Source organism: Quercus robur, chromosome 3 (assembly GCF_932294415.1).
Source record: "Quercus robur chromosome 3, dhQueRobu3.1, whole genome shotgun sequence".
Taxonomy (NCBI): Eukaryota; Viridiplantae; Streptophyta; class Magnoliopsida; order Fagales; family Fagaceae; genus Quercus; species Quercus robur.
Window position 1 is genome coordinate 63,028,320 of NC_065536.1, and position 26,597 is coordinate 63,054,916.

Below are 26,597 nucleotides of genomic sequence, written 5' to 3' on the forward strand. Positions count from 1 at the left end.
CATTATCAAATATCCATATATTCATTCAAACGGATGTCAGAAACTTTACCGCTCTTTCCAGACTTCTTCTCTTATTGACTGGGAAAATTCTGAAACCACATAATGACATAAATTTATGTCACAATTTATTACGTGACAAATTATGATTGACAAAAATATATTCTTACATAATTTACACCCACTCTTTTATTCATTATAACTCATCGTATGATAGACATAAATGTGCAGTTTGGATAGGGCGTTTGCACGTTTACGTTTCCTTTTTTTGTGTTTTTATTTTTTACTTCTCCCCAGTCGTAATTGTTGATCCGGTCTTTTATGAATAGTGCACTTGTGCATTGTTTATAGGTTCTACAAACTTTACTTTTTATCAACTTTTTCATTAAAAATGGGTCTCATAGTACTATTCATACATTTAAAAATTATTTTGCTATAATATTTTTAATTTTCAATTTTTAATTTTAACAAAATAAGTTCTATCCAAACAGAAACAGAGACAAAGATATACAATATTTGGTTGTCCTGCCATAATTATATTGACCGAGACTAATTAAGATTAAAAAGAGAGTGTGAACGCATTGAAAAAGATGAGTAGTGGGTGGGGTCTGTGGGAGTACTACCATGATACCATCCCATCCCATTGTGTCAGTTGTCTCCTGACTTTCCTCTAATAATTTTCTGACAACGCGCAATGGATCATAAACTTTTATGAATTTTCCACCATACATGCCAGAAACTTTACCACTCTTTCCACAATACATGCCCTCTCTTTTTGACTGAAAATTATGAACACAGTGAACGCATTGAAAAAATATATTACAATCAATTGCATGCCATTTAAAAAAAGAGAAAAAAAAAAGTAAGTCAAGTCAAGTAAATATTTTTTATTTTTTTATTTTAAATTTTGTAATAAACGATAGTCTATTGAGATTTGAGAATTGAAAATCAAATCGTACAGCCACATCCAAAAGAAACTGTAGCTATTATCAACATTTGAAAGAAATATTATTAGCTTTCATAATAAACAACAAAGCTTAGCATAGTCAATTGATTGATACTTTACATAACTCACCCAATTTGAAAGGTTCTGTTCCTGCCAAAAACAATCACATCCAAATTTTAACATATTTTCTCTCCTCCCTCCACTAATTCTCTCTCCTTGTGGGCTCCAAAATTTTTTAAATTTGGGCAACATGGTTGCTAAAATTCCAAGTTCATTTTTTACATATGGGCATATGAATTGTGACAATTGTAAATTTTTTCTCTTCTAATTTCGATAATGGTATTACCACAATTTAATTTTTTTTCTTTCTTTATGTCACATCATATCCCTCTCCTCTTTTTTATTTTTCTTAGAATTTCGACAATGACAGTACTGAAATTTACATCTTTCCTTATTTTCAAATAAGTTTGAACAATGCTCATATCATAAATTAACATCATTTTTATACAATATTCTGCCAAAAGACTCCTCCTCTCCCCCCTCTAGGTTTTTTTTTTTTAAATTTTTTTATTTTACTAACAACTTTTTATTTTTTCTTTCTAAAAATTAGTTTTTTTTTATAACTATAAATTATTAATTTTTTTAACATAATAAGCACATGTCATGTAAACTTATACCAACTATATTTTTTATGCGCTTATTTCTCTATTCAACCAAATAAAAAGTTTTACTTACATCTCTCAACTTTTCCGCACCAACCAAATACACATTAAAAATAACTAAATACTTTCTGTCACTTTACTTTTAACCATTTTTTTATCCAACGACTTTTCCACCCAACCTATCATAGCCTTAGGACCTGTTTGAGGAGTGAAGGAATAGAGTTGGCTAAGATAGCAGGTCACCCCACTGGCAGCATTCCACATTTCCGCAATTCCTCAGTAGACTTCTCGTTGACTTAGAAAGCTTCTTCTCTTCTTTCTTTCTTTTTTGTTCTGATTTTTCGTTGGTGAATATGGAGTTTCTCTATGTCAGCGTTGGGGCTTCCCTACAGGTACTTCTTGAGAAATTTTCAAATTTTGCTGTCAAGGAGTCGGATCAGATTTCGGATGTTGATGAAAAGATCCAAAAGCTGAGAAGGACGCTACTGATGATTGAAAGCTTGGTTGATGACATAGACAGTCAGCGTTTGATCAGCTGCGAAAAGTTAAGGCAAACCTGGCTCCAGGACGCCACGACTCATATCTTCGATGCAGAAGACTTGCTGGACGAGATCGATCTTATGAGACCAAACTCTGATAATGCATCAATCCTGGGTACCCACACTCAGGTATGCAATGCTGATTCTAAAATTAACCGATGCCCCCCTAATTTTTTTTTTTAAAAAAAAACGACATTTATATAAATAACTAATGCATCATTTTTTTTCTTACTCTGATGTCGTATGAATTAAATTACATCCAATGTATATTTTCTTAAAAAGATAAGGTTATCTTAATGATTAATGCATTCACTTTTTCATTTTTTTTTCCTTTTATTATTCTTATGGTTTGCTCTTCAAGCTGCATATTTGATGGTCCTGATATGAGTGCCATGAGAGCATGGATTAAATATTGCTAAATGCCTAATTTTAAGTTGTTGATACACATTTTTTTAAGATAAAATACACATTAATGATTAATTGAGTTTGTGTGTTCTTTTTTTTGAATGAAAAGTTTTAAATCCGTAACATTTTTACAATATGTTTATAACAAATTATTGTGGTTAGTTATTATTGGTTCTAATATGAACTTACTACTAAAATTACTTGTTTGCTCTACCAATAACAACTTATAATAATCTAACATTTAAGATTTGTTGAGAAAGATTGTAAAAATATCGTGCACCTATCATTTCTCTTTTTAAATGTGTGTACAATTTAACTTTGACAGAAGCCTCCTTTAATTTTCAAAAATAAATTTTTGTATTTGAAAAATTAGAGATATGGATACTATTTTTTTAATTTCTATTTTTAAAATATATGACAAATTGACAATTGCAAATTTCATGGCTAGAAGTTTGGCGTCCTTATTGCATTTGTTGTATATGAAAGATAAGGTTTTTCTTAGTCTAAAAAAAAAAAAAAAAAAAAGATAAGGTTTTTCTTTAGTTTTATTATTGTTATATTTTTTTATATGGAATTGTCTAAGTTTCGGAAAGTAAAGCCATGTTTATTATGTAAATATTCAAAATTGATTTGTGATGTTTATTATTTAAAATTGGTTAAACTTTTATATGTTTTTATAATTTTTAAAGGGTATGTTTGGGAAGTTTATTATGTAAATTATTCAAAATTGATTTGTGATGTTTATTATTTAAAATTGATTAAATTTTTATATGTTTTATAATATTAAAGGGTATGTTTGGGGTAGCTCAAAATTCATTTTCTCATCTTTCAAACCAACCAATATTCCCACTATGTTTGGAAAATGAGCAAATACCTCTAATCCGATATTTTATCTTTAAAATTAATAAAATCTTTTGATTTTTAGAATTTTTCATTATAAAAACTCTGTAATATCCTCAACTAAAAAATAAAACTTAACTTAATCCAAATAACATAATCTGGGTAAATTAAACCCGGTAAGAACTCCAACCAGGTAATTTAATGACGTAATAAATTCATGACCATTCTCTAGACATACATAAACATAAACCATATTGAGGTACTAATATGTAATAGGATGCTTCTAAAGCTTTCAACAAAAATTAAAAAAAAAAAAAAAAAAAGCAACCCAAAAAGATTATTAAAAAAAAAGGAATTGTATTGGCCTGAAATTGTTAGACAAGTCAGAAACTTTGGTGTTGGTATTGTCATAGAGCTCAAGGCACATTGAATTAACAGAAGTGCTGCATTTTTTTAAAGAGCTTTTCATTAACAGAATCCGCTGTGGACTGAGAGAGAGAGGGAAAACAAGTTTCAGTTCAAGGCCCAGTCAACAAAATTCTCTCTCTCTCTCTCTCTCTCTCTCTCTCTCTCTCTCTCTCGTTTATGTTTGACATGAAAGAGTATACGAGGTTTGAATGTTTGGTACATGAAGTGAGAAGCGAATGTCGGCAGAGAAGGGCTCGGCAGCACCCGTATGCTCCCACAGTCCTGGGTTGGGTCAAGCTTACCTGGTTAATTCACCTAGGTTATGTTATTTGGATTGGGTTGAGTTTAGTTTTAGGCTAAATTGCAAACTAAACCCCTAAAGTTTGAGTTTTATACCATGAAGTTTTAGAATTTGAATTTTACTCCTGAAGTTTCAGAATTTGGATTTTATCCCTAAAGTTTTGGGTGTTTGGATTTTATTATCTAAAATTTGGAGGTATTTGGATTTTACACCCTAAAATTTCAAAATTTGAATTTTACCATCTAAAATTCTATTTCGTTTGCATTAGCAGCCCTTCTATCCATATTTTTTGTTAAATGCTACATAAACTTGTCACGCGTGTTTAATTCGTCCAATAAAATGATTCAACATCATTTTTATTATGTCATGTCATTTTTAATTATTTAATTTTTTTAGGTTACAAAAATAATGTGGCATTATTTTATTGGATAAACTAAACATGCATGGTAAGTTTATGTGGCACTTAACAGAAAATATGAATGAAGGGGCTGATGCAAAAAAAAAAAAAAAAGAATTTCACGGGATAAAATCTAAATTCTAAAATTTCAAAATATAAAATCCAAATACCTCCAAATTTTAGGGGATAAAATCCAAATTATGAAATTACAAGATGTGAAATCCAAACACCTCCAAATTTTAGGGATGTAGTTTGCAATTTAGCCTTAATTTTATAGTTAGAGGATAATACATACCTACTTTTTACAATGGAATATTTTAGAAATATAGGGATTCCGTTAATTTTATGTGACAAAGTAACAAATATTTGCGAAATAGGGAAAATTGGTTGGTTTCAGAGATAAAATTAGAAATTGTGCACTAAAATCTTCCCCCTTTTTTAAAACATACACTCTAACGATGTAATCTTTAAATTATTTAGCAAAATGCATTGATCTAAAATGTTTATAGATTTTATGATAACTATGATTTAAAAAATAGCATAACTTCTTCTAAATATTTTTGTATTATTAGGAAAATTATATTTTTGTTATATTAGGATGTTCATGCAATATGGTACACATTTGTTTAGTATGTAATGTAAAGTGTTTGAATGTAAAAACTTAGTTTTCCTATTAGTAAATAACATATGTAAATATGTTGTAGTCATTTTTTTGTGTGCTATATGTGTGTGTTTGGATTAATTTTTTGATGTATTTAGCTTTTCCCTTTGAAAAAAAATTTCTGAATTCACCACTACAGGCACTCGGTATTGTCTCACTTTTCAAGAATTGGTGCACTCCACACAAGATATGCGAGATTCAGAAGAAATTGGAAGGTATGTTAGAGGAAACAGACAGACGCTGCATGAAGAAAAAGGATCCACATAGTCATGCAACAAGCCAAAGATCGCATACTAGTTCCTTTATAGATGAAGGGTCTGTGATCGGAAGGAATGAGGATAAAAGACAGATAGTAGAGATGTTATTGTCGATAGAAGGAGCCAAGGTGTCTGTTATTCCAATTGTGGGTATGGGCGGAATAGGAAAATCAGCACTTGCTCAGCTAGTCTATAATGATAAGGATATAGAGAATTGTTTTGATTTGAGAATATGGATATCTGTTTCTGTAGATTATGATGTGGTGAGTATTACAAAATCCATTGTTGAGTCTGTCATGGAGAAGAGGTTGAATTTGTCTGAGTTGGATAAAATTCAGGTCAAACTTCAAAATATACTGAAGAAGAAGAGGTTTTTATTGGTGTTAGATGACATGTGGAATGAAAATATTAGTCACAATTTCTGGGATGTATTACGGAGTCCATTTAGTGTTGGATTGTCTGGAAGCAAAGTATTGGTGACTACTCGAAGCTCAGTTGTTTCATCAATTTTTACCATAACTGATCCTTATCATTTGCAACCTTTATCCGATAAAGATTGTTGGAAATTGATTGCGCAGAAAGCCCTCTCAAATAAGAATGAGGATAAGAAGAAAGAATTGGAAGTCATTGGTGAAAAGATAGCAGAGAAATGTGGAGGGTTACCATTGGCGGCCAAAACAATAGGATCTGCGTTATGTTCCAAGTTTGCCAAAAGTGAGTGGGAAGCGTTGTTAGAAAACAAGCTCTGGGATTTGCCTGAATACAAAACTGAAGTCTTTCCAGCATTAAGACTGAGCTATAATTATTTGCCTGCTCCTTTAAAGAAATGCTTTGCTTATTGCTCCATTTTCCCTCATAAATATGAATTTCAGAAGGATGAGTTGGTCCAATTGTGGGCAGTAGAAGGGTTCATTCAGTCTCAAGGAGTGAAAAGGAATGAAGACATTGGTAATGATTACTTCGATAACTTGTTGTCAAGCTGTTTTTTCTTTAAGGATGTCAATAGGTCTGGCCAACAGGTATATTCTATGCGTGGCCTCATTCATGAGATGGCTCGACTAGTTTCTGCTGACATTTGCATTCAAATGGAGGATGGGATGACACACCTGCCCAAATTCATAAATGCTCGCCATTCATCTTTGCTTTCTCAAAATATTCAGTCAAGGACCCTCAAGGAGTTCCAAAGATGCAGACGCTTAAAGACATTCATGGTGTTTTGTGAAAGTGGACTTCGTGATGACAAATTCTTATATGCTCTTTTTGTAAATTTTCAATGCTTACATGTGTTGAATTTGAGTAATACTGGAATTTCTGAGTTGCCAGATTCTATTGACAATTCAAAACGGCTTCGATACCTTAATGTCTCAAAGACAAACATCTGGAAGTTGCCTGAATCAATAGCCTGTTTGTCTCGTTTAGAAATACTTAAGCTCCAAGAATGCCCAAAATTCCTTCAGTTACCCAAAGACATGAAGAACCTTGTTAAGCTACGCCATCTTGACTTGAACATAAAGCAACTAAGTTCTATGCCATCAGAGTTGGGAAAATTAACCAATCTCCAAACTCTTAGCGCATTTATTGTCGGAAAATATGAAGGGTGTCAAATTGGGGAGCTTGAGAACATGAGGAACCTTCAGGGAAGAATTTGCATTACAAATCTTGAGAATGTGCCTAATGTTGAAGACGCTAAAAAGGCCAAGTTAGGCGAGAAACCATACCTTGCCAGTTTGGAATTGCTATGGAATGACCAAGGGGATAGCATCAAAAAAGGAGAGGAAGTCCTTGGAGGCCTTCGCCCTCATTGTAAGTTACAAGCATTGAAAGTAATAAATTATAGTGGTATCACATTTCCAAGTTGGCTAGGTGATCCATCAGTACTTTGGAAGCTTGAGGATATTGAGTTGCGCAACTGCAAGAACTGCAAAGTTCTACCTACTCTTAGTCATCTTCCAGCCCTAAAATCCCTATACATTGAAGAATTTGACTTGACAAAGTTAGAGCATGAATTTTGTGGGTCGGGCATTAATAAGGGCTTTCCATCTTTGGAACATCTAACATTCTTTGACATGCCAAAATTGGTAAGTTGGGAAGGAATAACTGCTATGGACATGCCTCGCCTTGGTACACTAAAAATTTCTGACTGTCCAAAATTGGGCAGCCTGCCTTCGCTTCACTTCCTTTCTTCCCTTGAAAATTTAGACATTATGCGTTGTCCTGAACTTCAATCACTGCCAGTAGAAGGGCTACCAATTTCACTCAAAAAGTTGCTCATTGAGGAGTCTGATATATTGAAAGAAAGATGCAGGGAGGGAGGAGCAGATTGGAGCAAGATAACAGCCATTCAGCCTATTCCCACGATAGAGATTGACTATTAGGTGATTCCATTGCCAGGATGAATTAATTGAGTTTCAAAGTTACAGGTATGAGTAGTAGACAACATCCTTTAATTGATTTGTGATGCATTAATTTATCCCTTCCTGTTAAAATATTAACATGTAGATGTGTATACAATGTTGTATATGTTAGAAAAGATGCGGAAGAGGAAACATAGAATAGGAACATGAGAACACGAGGGTTATATGGTTCAGCCTTGTCGGCATACGTCCATGGAGGAAACCCTTAAAGGCTACATCTTTATTATGTGAAAGTGTAGTACAAAGTTTGTGTTGCAATGAATCATAATATGAGTATATATAGGAGACTAAACTCTAGACTACTAGTACAAGTAGGAGACTTGTTTTACACACATAATAGGTGGGCTTGGGCTTATTACATTAGGCTAATATGTCTAATATATCTCTAACATCCTCCTTCAAACTCAAGGCAGAAGCTCGATGAAGGCTTAAGGTTGGATAAGCATGAAAAGATCCTTTGGAGATACCTTGAACCTTTGAAGAAACCATGATGATAAATTGGCAAATTGAGCGATTTTAGAGTTTTAAATGAAGAAACAGAGTCCAAAATCGGAATCTACAGGAAGAACTGAGCAAAATAGGCCCTATCAAAATTTTTGATTTAGGTCAAAAGTCAATGCAAAAGTCAAAGTCAAAAGACAGTCAAAGCTGGTAAAAGTCAATGGTCAACATCTGAGCAGTGGTCATCGGGTTCAGGGTCGGTCTGGGTTGGGTCATGGATCTGGTTGGGAACAGATGACGTGGCATGAATGCTAACCTGTCCAAATGTGGTGCTAACGTGGATTGACGTTGGCAGCTAGGGCTTGCGTGGCGCTGATGTCGTCAGATGATGTCAGCGAGTTTTCCGACGCTTGCTCATCAGTACCGGCGCATGGAGGAGTGTGTATTACCCAAGAGGTGCATGGATCTGTCGAGGAGCGCGTGGATTTCACAAGTTTGCAGATTGGTGGACAAAGATGCCAACTAGGCAGCACGTGTGTCTAAGGGAAGATCTGCGCGTGAGATCCAAGGGAGGTGTGTGGGATCGTCATTGGAGCCTTGTGCCGCATGTGGAGGCTCATGCAGATTCCTATGGAGATGGGGTTCTTGGGTTTTGGTTGCGGGACGCCGTAGAGCACATCTATATGGTTAATTTCATCAGACGAAGGCTCGATTTGCATAGATCTAAAAGGTGAGTCAAGGGTTTGCTTAGGTTTATGGATGTTGGGCACAGCAGCGAGGCAACGACAGTGGCTCCGTGGGAGGCTATCTGTATGATGCCATGGGGTCCAGATCTAGAGGCAGGTAGTGGCACAATGACTCTGGTGTATCTGTATGCGTGGGAACTTCTTTGTAGTGTAGAGATATTTTGCTTAATGCCAAGAACAAAGCTTGGCTTTGATATCATGTTTAAATGTTAGCATGTAGATGTGTATATCATATTGTATATGTTAGAGTAGATATGGAAGAGGAAGCATAAAATAGAAACATGAGAACACAAGGTTGCGTGGTTTAGCTTTGTCAGCTTACATCTACGGAAGAAACCTTTAAAGGCTACATCTTTATTGTGTAAGAGTGTAGTATAAAGCCTGTATTACAATGAACTATAACATGAATATATATAGAAGATTAAACCCTAAACTGCTAGTATAAGTTGGAGACTTGTCTTACACACATAGTAGGTGGGCTTGAGCCTATTGCATTGTGCTAATATGTCTAATATATCTCAAACACTTTCTATCTTGAAAAAAGAAAAAATTAATGTTCAATAGAACTGCTAGCAAACATGGTTAGTGGATAACCTCTAAGTGTCTGGCACTCACTTTGAACTCATCCCAATCAGATATTTTTATTTTCCAATCAATTTGTTTTCCTTATAGTCAGTATCAAGCTATATTTAAATGCTCGATGAGATGAAAATAATTCTGGTGTGTTTCACATGGCATCTAAAGGCAGAAATAAAATAAGTCCATCTGGTGGAATAATTCATGGAGTTAGCACAGGAAATAATAAGAGAAATTCTGAAATGTGTATCTTATGTGCATGAAATTCTTCTATTGCAAATCCTTTGTCTTCTTAGAAATGCTGTGCTCTACTATTCAGTGCTCCTAAATTGATTGATATTCCAAACATGCACTTGCTAAACAGTCTTGATTTGGCTCAGTTTGAGCTAGCTTTTCCACTGGTTAAATAAATAGACTGGGTACGTTCCAATACAATTGTGGAAAGGCATCTCTTGTTGTACACAATCAATGTTCCACTGGCATATAAATTCCTTGCATTAAAATTTCTCTCTGATAATGATTTTGTTGCTTACTTATTTGAAGATGATAAAATATTGGGCCTGATGGGCTTACCTTGATGGGCCTGACGGATTGGGTCTCTTGGGCCTGTGTGAAGATGGTCCCAGCTTTGAAGGCCCATCACTGACTGACACAGTAAGGGCCCATGATCCGAAACGTCTATAGCCCAGAAAAACCCTAAGATCCGGAAGTGGGAATCCTTGCTCACCACGCTTAGAAGAATTGGGAGTAGAGTCCCACATTGAAAGGATGTGGAAACCAAAAAGGAAAAGTCAATCCTCTATCACTATAAAAGGTCTAATACCCATAGAAACCGAGGTACGCTTTAATTGACCCTCTCTAACGCTCTAAGTAAAACAGAACAATTCTAACTTGACCGTCGGAGAACCCTTGGCCGGCACCACACCGGTGTTCCCTGAAGGACTTCCGTCGATTGTTCTTGTCGTGCAGGTTCGATTCGAGTCGCGAGTACGGTGTGACCCATTGGTGACAATTTTCGACGTCATCAGTTGGCGCCGTCTGTGGGAACGACGTTTCCTAGACAAAAGAGTTACATGGTACTCACACGCTCGATGGCAACCACAAATGACGTCCAAGAAGAAGCCCCTACGACTGCCCTTGAGAGACAGGTCAAGACGCTCGCCGCAGCCGTGGAGCGCCTCACCAAACAAAACCACGACCTGGTAGAGCAGCTGAATCAAGAGTGCGGCGGTGAATAGCCAAGGAGAAGATCAAGAAGGGAACAGTGAGGAAAGGAGAAATAATGACGGACCACAGGAGAGTAACGCCCTGAGCAAACAAGTGCGACGGGACGCTAGCATCCCTTCAGTGACGGATACAGCTCCACAACCCATCATCGCGGAGATGCAGGCGATGAAGGAACAGATGGAAGTCCTGATGAACGCTCTCAAGGGGCGAGTGTCCAGCGATCTTGACGACCTTGTCAACCGGACTGACTCGCCATTTACGGCGTCCGTCAATTCCTTCCCCCTGCCGAGTAAGTTCCGCATGCCGAGTATGGACAGTTATGACGGAATCAAGGACCCTCTCGATCACCTAGAGACCTTCAAGACCCTGATGCACCTTCAGGGAGTGGCAGACGCAATTATGTGTAGGGCATTCCCTACAACCCTGAAGGGCGCGGCAAGGATTTGGTTCAGCCGACTAACACCAAACTCCATCAGCACCTTCAAGGAGCTGAGCGCTCAGTTCACTACGCACTTCATCGGAGGACATCGGTATAAGAAGTCCACAGCTTGTTTAATGAATATCAAGCAGAGAGAGGAGGAGACGTTACGGGCCTACATATCACGCTTCAATAAAGAAGCGCTCTCGATCGACGAAGCCGACGACAAGATATTGGTGGCAGCGTTCACGAACGGGCTGAAGGGGGGTAAGTTTTTGTTCTCCCTATACAAAAACGACCCAAAGACCATGTCAGAGGTGCTTTACAGGGCCACCAAGTATATGAACGCTGAAGACGCACTGTTAGCCCGAGAAGACAGACCCAAGAAAAGGGACAGACAAGAGGACCCCCGACAGGACCAGGGGCGGAAGAGAGGACGGATGGGAGATCGGAGGGAGGACAGACGTCCAAAACCAATGGGCGGACGGTTCACAAGTTTCACTCCGTTGACCGCCCCGATAGACCAAGTCTTAATGCAGATTAAGGACGAAGGATCCCTGACGTTTCCGGGAAAGCTGAAGAGTGATCCCAACAAAAGGTCCAGAGACAAATATTGCCGCTTCCACCGTGACCATGGTCACGACACGGCCGACTGCTATGATTTGAAGCAACAAATCGAAACCCTTATCCGACAAGGAAAATTGAAGAAGTTCGTCAGTAAGGAGAGAATGGATCAACCCCCGCAAGAACAACACCCCCGTCGAGAGAACGAGCGACCAAGGCCCCCATTGGGGGACATAAGGATGATAATTGGAGGAACAGGTGCGGCCGGATCATCAAAAAAGGCTCGCAAAACATATCTTCGGATGGTACAGAATGTCCAGTTGGCGGGTACAGTGCCAAAGATGGCAAGAAGGGAAGGCCCCATTATCGGGTTCTTGGAAGAGGATGCAAGGCGCCTACACCATCCACACGACGATGCCCTCGTCGTCACCTTGCGGGCAAGCGACTACAACATCCACCGAGTGTTGGTCGACAACGGTAGTTCGGCCGACATCTTGTATTATCCGGCGTTCCAACAAATGAGGATTGATAGGGAGCTGCTGATACCAACAAACGCCCCGCTCGTTGGTTTCGGAGGGAGTAGAATATTCCCTTTGGGCGCAGTCACGTTATCGGTGACAGTAGGAGATTACCCACAACAAATCACCAAGGACGTAACATTCTTGGTGGTCGATTGCTCGTCAGCCTACAACGCTATTATTGGGCGACCCACGCTCAACTCGTGGAAGGCGGCAACATCAACTTACCACCTGATGATCAAGTTCCCAACAGAGTATAGGGTAGGAGAGCTACGCGGAAGTCAAATTGCCGCACGAGAATGCTACGTAGCTATGATGGAGGTGGAAGACCAGATCCAGGCCTTGAACATAGAAGAACACCGAACGACGGCAGAACCTACAGAGAAGCTAGAGGAGATAACTCTCGACAGTTCCAATCCAGACCGAACCACCAGGATCGGAACGCTTGCCAAACCCGCAATCCGTCAAGAGCTCGTAGCTTTCTTGAGAAGCAATAAGGATGTGTTCGTCTGGAGCCATGACGATATGCCAGGAATCGATCCTTCGGTCATGGTACACAAGTTGAATGTGTTGCCCTCGTTTCCACCCGTCCGACAAAAGAAGAGAGTATTCGCCCCGGAACGAGACCAAGCAATAGCGGAAGAGGTCCGCAAACTCCAAGAGGCAAGCTTCATCAGGGAAGTCTACTACCCCGATTGGCTGGCAAATGTGGTAATGGTAAAGAAAACGAGTGGCAAATGGCGGATGTGCGTGGACTTCACCGATCTTAACAAAGCATGCCCCAAAGATAGCTATCCCCTTCCAAGGGTCGACATCCTAGTGGACTCGACGGCTCAACACCAATTGCTAAGCTTCATGGATGCTTTCTCGGGTTATAACCAGATCCGCATGCACGAGGACGACCAGGAGAAGACTTCGTTTGTAACCAGTCAAGGACTCTTCTGTTACAAAGTAATGCCATTCGGTCTGAAGAATGCAGGGGCAACATACCAGAGACTAATGAACAAGATGTTCGCACAGCAAATCGGGAGGAATGTCCAAGTTTATGTCGACGACATGCTGGTGAAGAGCCGGAAGGAGGAAGACCACTTGGAAGATCTCAAGGAAACATTCGGCACACTTCGATCCTACAACATGAAACTCAATCCAGGAAAGTGCGCATTCGGTGTAACGGCAGGCAAATTCCTAGGGTTCATGGTATCTCAAAGGGGGATTGAAGCTAACCCGGACAAAATCCGAGCCATAATGGAGATGGCCCCCCCGAGAAACGTGAAGGAAGTACAGAGCCTTAACGGCAAGGTAGCGGCATTGAATAGATTCGTGTCGAGAGCGACGGACAAATGTTTACCCTTCTTTCGAACATTGAAAAAGTCATTCGAGTGGACGGACGAGTGTCAGCGAGCCTTCGAGGAGTTAAAAACCTATCTATCTTCACCGCCTCTACTGAGCCCCTCGCAACCAGGTGAAGAGCTCTTCCTCTATTTGGCTGTCTCCACTGCGGCCGTCAGCGCGGCCTTAATCAGAGGAGGACAGGGCACAGAAGCCTGTGTACTACGCCAGTCGGGCGCTCCGCGGTGCCGAGGAAAGATACCAACCTATGGAGAAACTCGCTTTTGCGTTGGTCACGGCGGCTCGCAAGCTCAAGCCCTACTTTCAAGCCCATACCGTGAACGTAATGACCGACAAGCCCTTGCGAAGGGCACTAAGTAATCCTGAGGCCGCAGGTCGACTGACGCTGTGGGCAATAGAATTGAGTGAGTTTGACATCAAGTACCGTCCACGTGTGGCCATTAAAGGACAAGCTGTAGCCGACTTCATAGCAGAGTTTACGCATGACGCAGACAAGGGGGCAGAAGAACCCCCCCAGTGGAACATCTACACCGACGGATCATCCAATAAGCGAGTTGGAGGAGCCGGCATAGTATTGCTGTCACCTGAAGGAGACGAGATTGAATGTATGGTCCGTCTCGACTTCCCCATTACCAACAATGAAGCAGAATACGAAGCGGTAGCAGCAGGACTCGACCTAGCCAAAGCCGCCGGAGCTGAAAGTGTGGTCGTGCATTGCGACTCTCAAGTCGTGACCAATCAAGTAAACGGAGATTATGAATGCAAAGGGGAAAGGTTGAAGAGATATCTTGATCAAGTGAGGGCTAGAATCGACGGGCTAAAAGCAATGTTCGTCCAGATCCCCAGGGGAGACAATGAGCCCGCCGATCGGCTAGCCAAAGCCGCTTCAGCGGAACATATGATAACACCGGGTAATGTACTTCCCTTTGTTCAAATCTTTCCGCTAATAGACCCCGACAACATGCAGGAGATACGCTCCGAAAGAAACTGGACTACGCCGATAGCTTCATACTTAAAGGACGGGATATTGCCTGAAGAGAAGGAGGCAGCGAGAAAGCTAAAAGTCCGAGCGGCAAGGTTCGTCTTGATAAAAGACATTCTTTACAAGAAAGGTTTCTCCCGTCCTTACCTAAGATGTCTCGGGGTTGAAGAGGCAGACTACGTGATGAGGGAAGTACACGAAGGAATATGCGGGAATCATTCTGGATCGCGGTCGTTGGTGCACAAACTGTTACGAGCTGGGTATTACTGGCCGACCATGCAAAAGGATGCTGAGTCCTACGTTAAAAGATGCGACAAATGCCAGAGGTTCAGCAATTTTATCGGACAGCCAGCTGAAGAGCTAACCCCCATAACGGCTCCATGGCCGTTCGCTCAGTGGGGACTGGACATCATGGGACCTTTCCCAACGGCGATAAGGCAGCTAAAGTTCTTGGTAGTGGGTATTGACTACTTCACGAAATAGGTAGAAGCGGAAGCCTTGGCCACCATTACAGAAAAGAACATTAGAAGTTTTGTCTGGCGGAACATAGTATGTAGGTTTGGTATTCCTAGAGTCCTTGTCTCAGATAACAGGAGGCAGTTCGATAACGGCCCCTTCCATGATTTCTGTACACAGCTAGGAATAAAAAACCACTACTCATCACCCGCCCATCCTCAGGCTAACGGTCAGGTTGAGGTCACAAACCGATCCCTGCTAAAGATTATTAAGACTCGGCTCAAGGGGGCAAAGGGCATATGGCCAGAAGAATTGCCAAGCATACTGTGGGCGTATAGGACAACGGCGAGGACTCCGACAGGAGAGACACCGTTTCGACTAACATACGGGAGCGAGGCAGTCATCCCAGCAGAAATTGGGCTCACAAGCTACAGGGTTCACAACCACGACGAGGGAAGGAATGACGAATCCATGAGGCTACAGCTGGACCTTATAGATGAGGTCAGGTCGGCAGCAGAACAGAGGATCGCTAGATACCAGGATCGCATGTCCAGACATTTCAACTCCCGGGTCCGACAAAGAAGTTTCCAAGTAGGAGACCTCGTACTCAGGAGGGTCATGGGTACAACTAGAGACCCTACACAGGGAAAACTCGGCCCCAACTGGGAAGGACCCTACAGAGTCACGTCGTGGAAAAGGAAAGGAACATACCACCTGGAGACAATAGACGGAGAAAAGCTACCACATCCGTGGAATGCCGAGCACTTGAGGAAATACTACCAGTAATAGCGACACGACAACCAGTTTCTCTTTTAAGACTTTTTGGCATTATTAACTTTTTTTTGGCACTGTTTAACTATTTTTGCTACAATATTGTCGTGCCTTTTTTAAGCCCAAGGGGGCAGGCACTTTTCCTTTACGCATTTCTATAATCAGATGCAATTTTGATCTTCTACTTGAATGTATGTCATTGCAATTATCCACAAGATGGACGGATAAAATATGAAGCCCACAAGATGGACGGATCGTCCTACAGGGACGATTACCCTAAGTCCACAAGGTGGACGGATCATCCTACAGGGATGATAACCTTAAGTCCATAAGATGGACAGATACAATATGAAGTCCACAAGGTGGACGGATCATCCTACAAGGATGATAACCTTAATCCACAAGATGGACGGATAAAATATGAAGTCCACAAGATGGACGGATCGTCCTACAGGGACGATCACCCTAAGTCCACAAGGTGGACGGATCATCCTACAGCGATGACCTTAAGTCCACAAGATGGACAGATACAATATGAAGTCCACAAGGTGGACGGATCATCCTACAAGGATGATAACCTTAATCCACAAGATGGACGGATAAAATATGAAGTCCACAAGATGGACGGATCGTCCTACAGGGACGAGCACCCTAAGTCCACAAGGTGGACGGATCATCTTACAGCGATGACCTTAAGTCCACAAGATGGACGGATACAATATGAGGTCCACAAGATGGACGGATCGTCCTACAGGGGCGATCACCCTAAGTCCACAAGGTGGACGGATCACCCTACACGGATGATAACCTTAAGTCCACAGGATGGACGGACGCAAAATCTGAGCCCACAAAGTGGACGGATCACTAAGGTTATGAAACATAAGCCCACAAAGTGGACGGATCGTTAAGGTGATGTAACATGAGTCCACAAAGTGGACGGATCACTAAGGTGATGAAACATGAGCCCACAAAGTGGACGGATCACTAAGGTGATGAAACATGAGTCCACAAAGTGGACGGATCACTAAGGTGATGAAACGTGAGTCCACAAAGTGGACGGATCACTAAGGTGATGAAATTAGTCCACAAAATGGACAGATCACTAAGATGTTGAAATACATGGAATAAAGTCCAAGGTGGACGGAAATAATAGACGAGCGTGTTCGCAAAGTGGACGGAAGTTAACTACGTTAAAATTTTTTACAAGTCCATTAAATACGCGATATATTCAAAAATGATGTACAACGCCACAAAGTGGACGGTCCTCCTAATAAACCTCTCAAAACAGACGGAAAAGGAAAATCCTCAACGATGTAAGTGCTCAATCAACACAAGATAATAAGTCTACAATGTGGACGGAATATCACAGAAACAAATATTCTCACAAAAATCCTTCCTCAAGAAGGGAAACGGAGCTTTAAACAGGGTACCAAACAATTATAAAAAGCATATGTGAACATTAAGCCAAAAGCCCCAAAGGCAAATGTTTAATACAATTAAAAAGGACGGATTGTCTTAACATGTGGATATAAAAAAAAAATAATAATAATAAATAGACGGATTGTCCTCAAAATGAATTACATAGACGTTAAACTTCCTTTGGTTCAGCAACTGGGACATCCTTCGACGGGGCGGACTCTCCGTCTCCTTGAGCAGCACCGTCGCCAAAAAGGTCCTCCGTATTTTCTGAGGCGACGGGGAGGGCAAAAGTCTGGGCTTGGTCTTCAAGTTTGACCATTGTCAAATCCAGCTCTGGATAAGCCTTCTTGACTTGACGGAGAGAGTCATCGAAGCCTTGAAGGAAGGAGTCCGACAGCTCGCTCAAACAGGACTTCGAGCATCGATACTCCTCGACGGCTGCCTCTTTCGCCTGACGGATCTCTTCTTTGAGTTGTTTGATCTCCGCCTCTTTATTCTCTATGGCCGTCAGCGCAGTGGCCGTCTTCTCCTCCAGCTCCTTCCTCACTTTCTCAGAAAGCTCCAGCTTCTTCTCCATCTTGGACCTCCATTTGTGGAGTTGTCCGAGCTCTTCCTCCGTCTGCTCTGCCTTCGCGCGCACCCGGTCCAAGGCACTCTCACGGTTGAGACACCGGTCCAGTAGTCCCTTCATCATGACCAAGGACTGCGAATAGAAAAGAGACCGTCACATAATGTAAGTAACAACAAGAAATAAAAATAAAAACTTATTTGACGGACATAACCAACCTGAGCGACAGCAAAGAGGCCCGTCTCCCCCATGGCCTCCGTCGAATGGTTTCCCAGGTCTTCATAATCTTCTGCCGTGATGATGGACGACAGCTTCTCCAATGCATACTTGGAGTCATCACGGAGAAGAGAAGGAGGTCTCTTTTGCTTACCGTCTGGGACCGTCATCAATCCCTTACCCTTCCCCTGCTTCGCTGGGGTGACGGCCTTATTACCCTCAGCCATTAAGCCAACCACAGGTTCAAAAGAGACCTTTGGTTGCTTAAATGGACGGTCGGATTTTGTCGTCAGTTTCCTTTTAGGGACTGAAGCCGATACCTTGGGTACCTCCTCGCCGGATTCCCTCTTCTTGACGGCTTGTGACTTGATCAAAGCTCTCCTCTTTGCGTCATCCATCTCTGCAAATAATGACGGATGAAATTAAAACAAAATAAAGCCAGGTAAATGGCAAAATAAAGTCGACGGGCTTACGTCTATGAACTCGCTCGTCGTATCTTATTGCTTCTTGGGTGGGCTCAGGACCGTCGCAGTACCAATGTATGGTCCTCGGGTTCACCAACTTCGCCTAAGTCCTTTCCTCCGGCGTAGTCTTTTTGCAAACCTTTTCAAGGAAGCTAAACTCCTCGAGGCTGACTTGTGGGCGCCGTCTACCTGCAAAGAAAGATGATCAAGATATACACATATAACTGGACGGATATGAAAAGCAGCACAAAATTTAGACGGATGCATACGTGTCTGATTTATAACTGCCCAAGTTGTGTCGACGGGCATGTACTCCGTCTCCCTTGGATGGTTCATCCATCTGTCACCCTCCAGGAAGAAGTACCGACTCTTCCAGTCTCTATTTGAGTCTGGGGTCTCGAAGATCACCTTCAACAAGGGGCTCCGACTAGCAAAACTATACATCTCCCTTGATCCAGAAATCTCGTCTGGACGGTAACAGTGAAGGAATTCACGGACCGTCAATTTCCTTTCCCCGTTTGACATCGCACCGTAAAGAATCTCCATGGCTATGAAGACCCTCCAGGCGTTAGGGGATATCTGGGTGACGGACAACCCCAGATACTGTAAGAGCTCCCTATGAAGGGTAGAAAGCGGGAATCGAAGTCCAGCCTTCAACGCCTGCTCGTACACTCCGACACCGTCTACCCCTTCATAGTAACACTTCTCCGACACATATGGTAGACGGATGGAAACATAGTCTGGGATTTGGAAGTTGGTCCTGAAGGTGCTGAAGTGTTTCTCCCTTATGACGGACGTGAACCTATGCACCGTCCACTCTGGCAACATGATGAACTGCCTTAGTCCATCAGCGCCTACAACGGACTCCAGTGCTTGATCCCCGTCGTCATCGGAACCCTCTATTTCGACAATCTCCACATCCTCATTTGTTGAGGATGAAGAAGAGGCAGACGGACTCCTATTTTCGCCGGGGCTCTCTTGGTCTTTATGACCGGACGGGTATACATCCTCGTATTCCGTCCCATCACGAACCACCGACTGGTTACTTGACGCACTAGACATTTCCTACAATTGACAATGAAACCTAAGACTGACGGGTTTGAATGTGTTGACGGGTACGGAAAGCCTAACAACAATGCATGGACGGAAATGTAACTTGACTATAGTAAATTAGAAGCACTTACCAAACTTATCAGAGGATAGGTGACGGTTGGTGTAATCAACAGATAGTCGTCCACGACGGATTACTCTGACAAGGTTGACGGCTTCGCTCTGACAAATGTGTTCTGAGTGAAAAGTGAAAAATGAAAGAGTGAGGCGCCTTATATATATAGGAGGTGCACGGAAGACGAAGCGACGCTTCGATCCTATACAACGACCATTCAGAGAGTGACACGTGGTATGCTTAATAAATGCTGACAACCTGTCAGTACGTACCGACAGATTTGTACCCGTCATGTAACCGTCAACTTGGTGAATCTTCCTTTGACGGGTTCATCCATCTGGAACCGTCGTCCTTAGTGCATGAATCCGTTATAAAATGACCGTCATACCCATACCTATAGACCGTCACCCCATTGATCCTTTGACCTAAAAGGTGACGGACCATTGGGGTGAAGGGGGCAACTGAAGATGATAAAATATTGGGCCTGATGGGCTTACCTTGATGGGCCTGACGGATTGGGTCTCTTGGGCCTGTGTGAAGATGGTCCCAGCTTTGAAGGCCCATCACTGACTGACACAGTAAGGGCCCATGATCCGAAACGTCCATAGCCCAAAAAAACCCTAAGATCCGGAAGTGGGAATCCTTGCTCACCACGCTTAGAAGAATTGGGAGTAGAGTCCCACATTGAAAGGATGTGGAAACCAAAAAGGAAAAGTCAACCCTCTATCACTATAAAAGGTCTAATACCCACAGAAACCGAGGTACGCTTTAATTGACCATCTCTAACGCTCTAAGTAAAACAGAACAATTCTAACTTGACCGTCGAAGAACCCTTGGCCGGCACCACACCGGTGTTCCCTGAAGGACTTCCGTCGATTGTTCTTGTCGTGCAGGTTCGATTCGAGTCGCGAGTACGGTGTGACCCATTGGTGACAATTTTCGACGTCATCATTATTATTATCATAACTATTAGTTTATTAGTATTTTTTAATGTTGGTATAACTTGTAAGTACTAACTACGACTATAATTCTAAATGACATGATGTTCTAATAGAAAGATCAAATTCTTCAAGTTGAGTCATTAGGGTTTCATTTAAAAGAAAAAGAAAAAAAAAAAAAAACATGAATAAACAAAAAAACAAATTTTGCGATATATTATTTTTAGCAAACAACAATGAGGCTTTAAGGAAGGGATTAGCTTTAGACTAGCAAGTAGCAACTCTTAGGGAGCGTTGGTTTGCCGTGATGTTACATTACATTGTAATATCACGATAATGTAATCTTACATTATGTGTGCGTTTGGTTAGGATTAAAAATTAAAATTATTTCACTATTTAGTTTATTTTTGCTACTATTTATGGGTTTCACTACTTTTTGGCACTATTTATGGATCCCACTGTACTATTTCAATTAACTTTTACCTTTATTTAGAGTACTTTCAGCAATAATTTGTCAGTTTTAGCAAAATAAGCGGTATCTAAACACACCCTAATGTAATCTCAATACAAGAATACAACATTACATTATTTAAGAAGGTGATGAGATTAAAATAATGTGATATATTTTGTAATTTTAGACTACAGTAATGTTAGAAAAAATAAAATAAACCAAAAATCTTAATGTCACATTATCATAATGTACATTACATTAAGAACACATCACAGCAAACCAAACACTCCTTCAGGATCTCCTCACTTCTTTTTTTCTTCAAATTTATTGGTTGGGTTTGCATGACCTACTTTTGCTCATAAATTTGATGGGACTATTTATCTATTTCACTAATTTCATTATTAAGAATTACAAATATGTGGTTGAGTATGGAGTGTTGATGGGGCTTGACTTTGGTGAGACAAAGTCGGTGGTTTTTGTTTTAATGCTTAGGAAATCGATTGCTACTTGGTCTGAATTCATGCAAGACAAGTTAATTGTTTCCTACTCGAAATAGAATTGGGTAGTGTCCACGGAAAGCACAAACTCAACCTAGCCGACTTAATGTATTATATATTAAGTTAGAGGTTTGTCAATTGTATTGTACAATTGAGAGAAAGAGGCTAGCTACAAGACTAGTGCAAATACAATAGGGTACTCTATTGTGTGTGTGAGAGTCAAAGAGTGTATTTGGGGTTTGGGTCTTGTAAGAGTGATGTATTACAATTGTAATTTCCTTATTTTATAGTAGAATTTTCTCTATTGCCGCTAATAGATGTAGGCATATTGCTGAACTATGTAAATTGATTGTGTCTATTTTTCTTCTATCTTCTTTGATCTTGTGTAAGTGGGTTTATTTTCACAATAATTAGTATCAGAGCTCCAGGTTAGTTGATCCAATGGAGGTTAATATTTCTATTGCCAAGGTAGATGTAGTTAAGTTCGACATGACTGGTAACTTCGGGCAGAGAAGGGTGAAAGATTTGTTGATACAGCAAGGTTTGGTGAAGGCTTTATATGGGAAAACAAAGAAACTAGAGAAGATGATTGATGACAAGTGGGAAGAACTATGAGATGAAGGCGGTGAGTACAATTTGACTATGTCTAGCATATGAGCTTATGTATGATGTTATGGATGAGGTGTCAACTATTGTTATATGGTTGAAGTTGGAGAGCTAGTATATGTCCAAGTCCCTCACAAACAAATTGAATCTTAAGCGGAAACTTTATGGGCTTGAGATGGTAGAGGGCGCAGATTTGGCTTAGCACATCAACATGTTCAACCAAGTTATTAGTGACATGTTGAGGATCGATATAAAATTCAATGATGAAGATAAAGCGATGATGCTTTTGACCTTACTTCCGGCTTCCTACGAACACTTGGTTACAACCCTATGTTGGGGGAAGGAGAATCTAGAATTTAAAGAGATTTCAAGAGCCTTGATGGATCACTACCATTAGAAATAGAATTCAGGTGAGAGTTTTGGGGAAGGGCTTGTGGTAAAGGGTAATCAAGATCGTAAAAGGAAGAAAAACATGGATAACAGTTCTGTCAGGGGACACAGTAGATCCAAATACAAGAGTAAAATAGTGAAGTGCTATAAATGCCAAAAGAAGGGGCATATACGGCGAGAATGTCCAGAATGGAAAAGAGACAAGGATGAAGACAATGAAGGGTCCTCAAGAACTACCAACATAGTGGTAGTAGATGCAAATTAAGATGGAGATCTGTGTTCTATTTCCTCAAATGTAGACTGGGTGATCGATTCTTAGGTTCTGGATTCACCATGTTCGTTCCATGTGACTCCTCATAAGGATTGGTTCAACACTATTTCACTGGGACCCTAGACTCTAATGGCTTTAGCTATAAGTCTGAAAATGGGATAATGAAGGTATCAAAGGGTGCTATGGTTATGATGAAGGCACATAATGTAGATGGTAATATCTATAGATTGTTTGGCAGCACCATTGTAGGTGGAGTTGTTGCAGTAACTGAATCTAAGCATGATGATATACTCTTGCGGCATTAAGGCACATAGGTGAGTGTGGTATGAGGGAATTGTAGAAAAGAAATCTATTGGCTGGAGTTAAGTCATACAAATTAGATTTCTGTAAAAACTGCATTATGGGAAAACAGTGTAAGGTGCAATTCAAAACTTCCACACACAAGATAGAGGGTATTCTGGATTATGTACATTCTAATATTTGGGGACCATCGAAGGTTGTCTCTAAAGGTGGATCTTGGTATTATATGAGTTTGATTGATGACTATTCCAGGAAAGTTTGGGTTTACTTCTTGAAGAACAAATCTGATGCCTTTGCAAAGTTTAAGAAGTGGAAAGCTAAAGTGGAAACCAAACTGGAAGGAAAGTCAAGTGCCTTAGAATTGATAATGGCAGTGAGTACACAAATAAGGAGTTCTTGAGGTTTTGTGAACAGCATGGCATCAGGATGCACTTTACGGTACCAAGAACACCTCAACAAAATGGAAGAGCTGAAAGGCTTAACAGAACACTTGGTGAAATATCTAGGTGCATAAGACTAAATGTTGGGCTTCCTAAGGTCTTCTGGGATGAAGTTGTGAATATGTCTTGTTACATCATTAACCAATCACCTAGGTTTTCACTTGACAGGAAAGTTGCTGAAGAGGTTTGGATTGGTAAAGAAGTTGATTATTCTTCGATAAGGATCTTTGGGTGTCCTGCCTATATGCATATTCCTAGTGAAGAAAGGTCAAAACTTGAGTCAAAATTGAAGAAGTGCATCTTTCTTGGGTTTAAGAAAAGGGTAAAAGGGTACAAGCTTTGGGATCCGGTTGCAGAAAAAGTAGTGATAAGCAGAGATGTGGTCTTTAACGAAAAGTCCATGATAAAAGCTTTCCGAAAGGAAGATGAATCTTAAGTAGTGGAAAGCAGTAATGACAGCGGTAAATCAGTCATACAGGTGGAGCTAGATGAAGTGGAGTCTCAACTAGAGAAAGAACCTCATAGTACAATATCGAACAGGCCCAAATGCAACAAAAGACCGCCATTGGGTATGGTTTCGAGGATCTTGCTTCTTATTGTTTACAAATCAGTAGCAGGGATCCTTCCACATTTCAATAAGCAATTAATAGCTTTGAAAGGGACAAGTGCAAGGAAGCTATGGTGGAGGAGATGGAATCCTTGAATAAGAACAAGACTTGGGAGTTTTCAGAACTTCCAAAGGGAAAGAAACCAATGGGTTGCAAGTGGATGTCTAGAAAGAAAGGATGATATGCTAATTGTTGCTAAGAGCATATGTGAAGTTGACAGACTAAACTTTCTGTTGATCAAATAGTTTGACGTGAAACTTGAAGACAAGTTAAAGGTCCCAGATGCAAATGCTATTGGGTGTTTGATGTATGCGATAGTTTGCACTTGAGCTGAATTTGGCCCATGTAGTAAGTACTATCAGCAGGTACATGGTGAACCCTGGCAAAAAGCATTGGAATGCAGTGAAGTGGATATTCAGATACTTGAAAGGCACTTCAAAACATGGGATCTTGTTTGTGGGGCAACATGGTGATAATTCGGTGGTAGGGTATGTGGATGCAAAGTATGTAGGCAATGTGGATGGTTATATTTTTATATTGTCAAGCTGGCCTATCTATTGGAGATCCACATTACAATTTGTAATAGCCATGTCTACTACTGAAGTTGCATACATGGCTGCAAGTGAAGTTGCAAAGGAAGCAATGTGGTTGGATGGGCTAGTTAGAGAGCTTGGTTTGAACTAAGGTGGAGTTCAGTTGCATTGTGACAATCAAATTGTCATTTACTTGGCAAAACATTGGGTTTATCTTGTTGTGAGGCTCCACATGATAAGGGAGTTGATTGTTACATAAGAAATTTTTCTTGAGAAGGTTTACACTTCTAAGAATGCCGTTGATATGTTGATGAAGCTGGTTCCAAAGGACAACTACAAGCATTGCTTGGACTTGGTCGGTGTTTGTAGTTTGTGATAGCCCTTAGGGGCTATGGTGGTAGCGATGAAGGTGTTAGTTCATGAGTCTTGACCAAATTCAAGCCAAAGTGGAGATTTGTTGATGTGACTTGACTTGGATAATACAAAGTCGGTGGTTTTTGTTTTAATGGCTTGGGAAATCGATTGACTTGGTCTTGAATTCGTGCAAGACAAGTCTATTGTTTCCTACTACAAATAGAACTGGGTTAGTGTCCACGGAAAGCACAAACTCAATCTAGCCGACTTAATGTATTATATATTAAGTTAGTGGTTTGTCAATTGCATTCTACAATTGAGACAAAGAGACTAGCTAGAAGACTAGTGCAAATACAATAGTGTTCTATTTTGTGTGAGAGAGTTATAGGTGTATTTGGAGTTTGGATTTTTGTGGGTTTATTTTCAGAACATTGGAGTTACATCATTTCATTTGAGTTTATCACTATCACTACTTTTATTATTCACCCATCACAACTTGCAATGTCAACAATTGTGAAAAATATTGTGTTCTTAGAATTATTGTATGCAGTTGTGTAGTAGTGAAACCGAGGGGTGATAAAAACAATGGTCAGCTGCTGATGTTGATCTTGAATTAATTTTATTTCTTTATGAATTAATTTTGTTTGGTTTACCTGTTTAGATTCTAGTGGTGGAAGCAGAGGATGAAACTACTCTTCTATTTTTTATCCATGCTGGTCAGGAAGAAGGAAACGAGGGCCAGTGGTGATAGCAATGGTGTTTTTGTACCGGTTTGTTTTGGAGCATGCGGATCGAGTGATGGTTTTTGTTTGGTCTATTTGTTGGTCTCTCTGACTGGAATTTGGGATAATGGAGGCTTTTATTTGTACGCATGCTTTGGAATGGATGGTCATGAACAGCATTATCGAGCATTCCTGATATGATATTAGCAATTTATGTTTTATTAGTTGTAAATATTGAGACAGGTAATGTAATCAATAATTGACAACAGTGACTCTTCTATATATCTCAGTTGCACTCAAATTCTTTTTGAATTGTTCTTTTCTTTACCAATGATTATGAAAGTTTATTGATTTTGGTAATGGATGGATTGTACCAACGGCTCCAAAAGATATGGGTTTCAGCACTTGGTTTTTAAGAAATTTTAAATCCATTAATTTAAAATGCCTTGATTTCAAATCTATTAATTTTAAAATTCCTTGTTTGGGTCTTTTTACACAATGAAAGATTTGAAATTCATCATTTGAAATTTCATTTTTTGGATACCTAAATTTGGATTTAGATTTAAGATCAATAAAATATATATTTTTCAATTATTACTTTTCTTAAACCTTCTGCATTTTAATTTTAGTACATTTTTAATACATACATGAGGTAATGAAAAGACTATTGATAATCCAATTGACAAGATGATAACTAAATATCTTCCATTATAGCTAACTATTGACAACTAAAATGTTCTAAATCAACAATGAGAGAGAGAGAGAGAGAATTATTCTAA

At 40.3% G+C, this 26,597-nt stretch overlaps 1 protein-coding gene across 1 annotated transcript; it reads left to right on the forward strand.

Moving 5' to 3' along the window:
* Positions 1 to 1,794: 1,794 nt before the first annotated feature.
* Positions 1,795 to 26,106, forward strand: LOC126718816 (disease resistance protein RGA2-like). The gene is made up of 3 exons (XM_050421170.1): positions 1,795 to 2,273; positions 5,296 to 7,833; positions 25,758 to 26,106. Exons 1-2 carry the CDS (start codon positions 1,959 to 1,961, stop codon positions 7,786 to 7,788), a joined length of 2,808 nt encoding a protein of 935 aa, XP_050277127.1. The 5' UTR covers positions 1,795 to 1,958; the 3' UTR covers positions 7,789 to 7,833; positions 25,758 to 26,106.
* The last annotated feature ends 491 nt before the right edge of the window (positions 26,107 to 26,597 follow it).